Source organism: Cariama cristata, unplaced genomic scaffold, assembly GCF_000690535.1.
Source record: "Cariama cristata isolate BGI_N322 unplaced genomic scaffold, ASM69053v1 scaffold22091, whole genome shotgun sequence".
Classification (NCBI taxonomy): domain Eukaryota; kingdom Metazoa; phylum Chordata; class Aves; order Cariamiformes; family Cariamidae; genus Cariama; species Cariama cristata.
The window spans coordinates 2715-5522 of NW_009597828.1; the positions used below are offsets into that span (position 1 = coordinate 2715).

Sequence of the window (2808 nt, forward strand, 5' to 3'; positions counted from 1 at the left end):
ACACACCAGGCTTAAACTCAATGCCCGGATGCTCTCTAGTCCTGGGGAGGGGGAAAAAAAACCCCAAAACCCCATCCCCGTTGTCTTTCTGCAGGCATCCATCCTTACCCCCTCACTTCATTCGGGTTTCATTTTTGGATGGGCTGCTGGGGGGCTGGGAGCGGAGATGTCTGCGAGGGCGTGCGGTACTGACCCCTTTATTTTTATTTTTTTAGCACAATGGCAAACTACCAGGGAATAAATGAAGCTGGCTGAGATGCTGGTGGGGGCTTTAAAAAAAAAAAAAAAGAAAAAAAAAAAGGGAGCAAAAATTGCAGGAGAGATCTATGATCCGTGCTTGAAATCGCCTTTTTATTCCTGACATCAGTAAGTCAGTGACAACCTTCCGCAAATCCACCTTTTCCCAACCTACGTCTTCTGTCCTCTGTGGCTCTAACAGCTCTGCTGCTAGAAAAAAAATAAATCAACCCACGCATTGGGATCCTAATTCACCCGCTGCTCACAGAGGAGGATGAGGAAAGGGTTGGGGAAGTGGTGGTAATTTGCTTTTAAATGACTTTTGCAAAAGAGAGCACCAAACCCTCTTCCTACAGCTGGGAAAACTGTTTTCCCCCGGGTACAGTCTCTGAGCACTGGAGATTTGCAGAGAGAAATAACTGGGTGATTTATCCTCTTTGAGGAGGAACGATTGCTATGGGGTTTTTGGGGGGGAGTTCTGGAAAATTTGAGACAAGAGTCTCTGGGAAGGTGCAGGGTCCTGTGGAGAAGTACCCAGGGTTTGGTGCAGTAGGAATTAGCTCTTAGATAAAATCTGGGTGAAAATTAATTTTAGGATAAGGATCTCTCAGCAGAGTGTTGTCTGCAGATTACAGAAACATGTTCTTCATGGGCTGGATTTTATCTCTTTTAAAATTTTTTTTAAGGAGTGGTACTGTCTGTGTTTCTGTTTTCCCCTTCTGCTTCCTGCTTTCCATTAACTTTTTTGGAAAAAAAAAATAATTGTTTGGCCAGATTTGACAGAGGCAGAGAGTATAAAGTTCCTGCAGGAGTTGGGGAAAAATACGGGGATGGAGGTTTTTATTAGTTACCTGCCCCCATGCCTTACCCCCATTTTGTGGTGATTCATTTTAGCTTTTCTATTAGCTTATTAGAGAATAATAATCTATTAGATTATTAGAGAATCCACAGATTGATAAAATAGAGGGTTTTGCATGAAGAGTCCAACCAAGGGATGCAAATCCGAAGGATGATGGCTGACCATGGGTTGCATGCTGGGCTGTGCTTATGGGGGCTTACCTCCTTCTCTCAGGGGGGACACCAGGCTCTGCTTATGAGGGGCTACCTTCTTCTTTCAGGGGGTCTGGAGGCACCAGCCATGGAGCCGTACGTGCTGCTGGACCCACGACAGAGAGCGCTGTATCGTGATGTGATGCAGGAGAGTTACGAGACGCTGATGGCGCTGGGTGAGGAGCCTACCCTTCCCATAGCAGAAAATTAGGGGTGGACGGAGGATCCGGCTTGCTGGATCCTCACATCTTCACACAAGGGGTGCTGGGGTTGGGGGGCTGCTGGAGAGGGCAGATCCTCCTGACCCATGTTGCTCATCCTTCCTCTCTTTTCCAGAATTCCCCGTTTCCAAACCCGATCTGCTGTCCCACCTGGACCACGGGGATGAACCTACAGCCCTGGATCTCCACGTGCCCAGGGAAACTCCGGCCGCAGGTGAGCCTCCGATCGTGCCTCGACCACGGCACGGGAAAGAGCCTGGGTTCGACTTCTGCAAGTGTGGAGGGCTTCCCTCCTTGTGCCGACCTCTTCCCAAAATGGGCAGAACCCCACCGTAACGGCTGCCGCTGTACCCAAGGCTGCAAGCTCTGGTTTGGCCATGGCATAGAAGAAAGTTACCAGAGAGGAGAAACTGTAATGCCAGAGGGATGTCCTGCCCAAAATGGAAATGCCGGACACCCTTCCTAGACAGCCACGTCTCTGGAGTGGTCCACAGAGGTGCAGTGGAGGTGGTGGTGGATTAATTACCCTGTCCGTCTTGGTGGCAGAGAGGAGTGATGGGGATCGGAGATGCCTCTGCTAGAGGTGCTTACCTGGAAGAGCACATGAAATAAAAAGGGAAGAGGAATCCCTTCATGCTTTCCTTTTCCTACCACCTTCCCATCTTCCCAGCCCTGGGAGAGACAATGTCTCCTGCTCGGGTTATATCTGTCTGTCTTTGTGCCCCACAGAGGATGGAGCAGGAGTGGAGCAGGAACCCCCTCGAGAAGAAGCTGCTGAGAAAGAGCCCAAAGTGGTGAAACCTGCGGGCGAGAAGCATCCATCTAGCCCCACCGATGCCGGAGTGAAGGTGGGCAGGAGTGGGGGACCAGGGGAAACGACCACACGCCCAGGCGAGAGCCAACCCAGCAACACGTGTGGCGAGTGCGGGAAGAGCTTCAGCCACAAGTCAGCCCTGGTGAAACACCAGAAGATCCACACCGGCGACCGCCCGCATGAGTGCCCTGACTGCGGCAAGTGTTTCATCCAACGCTCTGACCTCACCATCCACCAACGGGTCCACACAGGTGAGCGACCCTACGCCTGCCCTGACTGCGGCCGCCGCTTCAGCGTCAGCTCCTCCTTGCTCCCCCATCGCGTCCCCACGCACCCGGCGGGGAGAAACCCAACCGCTGTCCCCAGTGCGGCCGCAGTTTTGCCGATCCAGGAGCCCTCGACCGGCACCAGAAGAGCCACCTGGGTGGGAAACCCTACGAGTGTGGTGTGTGTGGGAAAGCCTTCGCTTGGAGCTCCCACCTCGAG

At 52.3% G+C, this 2808-nt stretch overlaps 1 protein-coding gene across 1 annotated transcript; it reads left to right on the plus strand.

The window, feature by feature from the left end:
• Positions 1–1355: 1355 nt before the first annotated feature.
• On the plus strand, positions 1356–2787 carry LOC104168472 (zinc finger protein 2-like; the record flags this gene model as incomplete). The annotated part of the gene is made up of 4 exons (XM_009709069.1): positions 1356–1463; positions 1624–1722; positions 2238–2617; positions 2689–2787. Coding segments are annotated over 4 exons (686 nt in total), but the record flags the coding sequence as incomplete, so codon positions are not given.
• Positions 2788–2808: the final 21 nt, after the last annotated feature.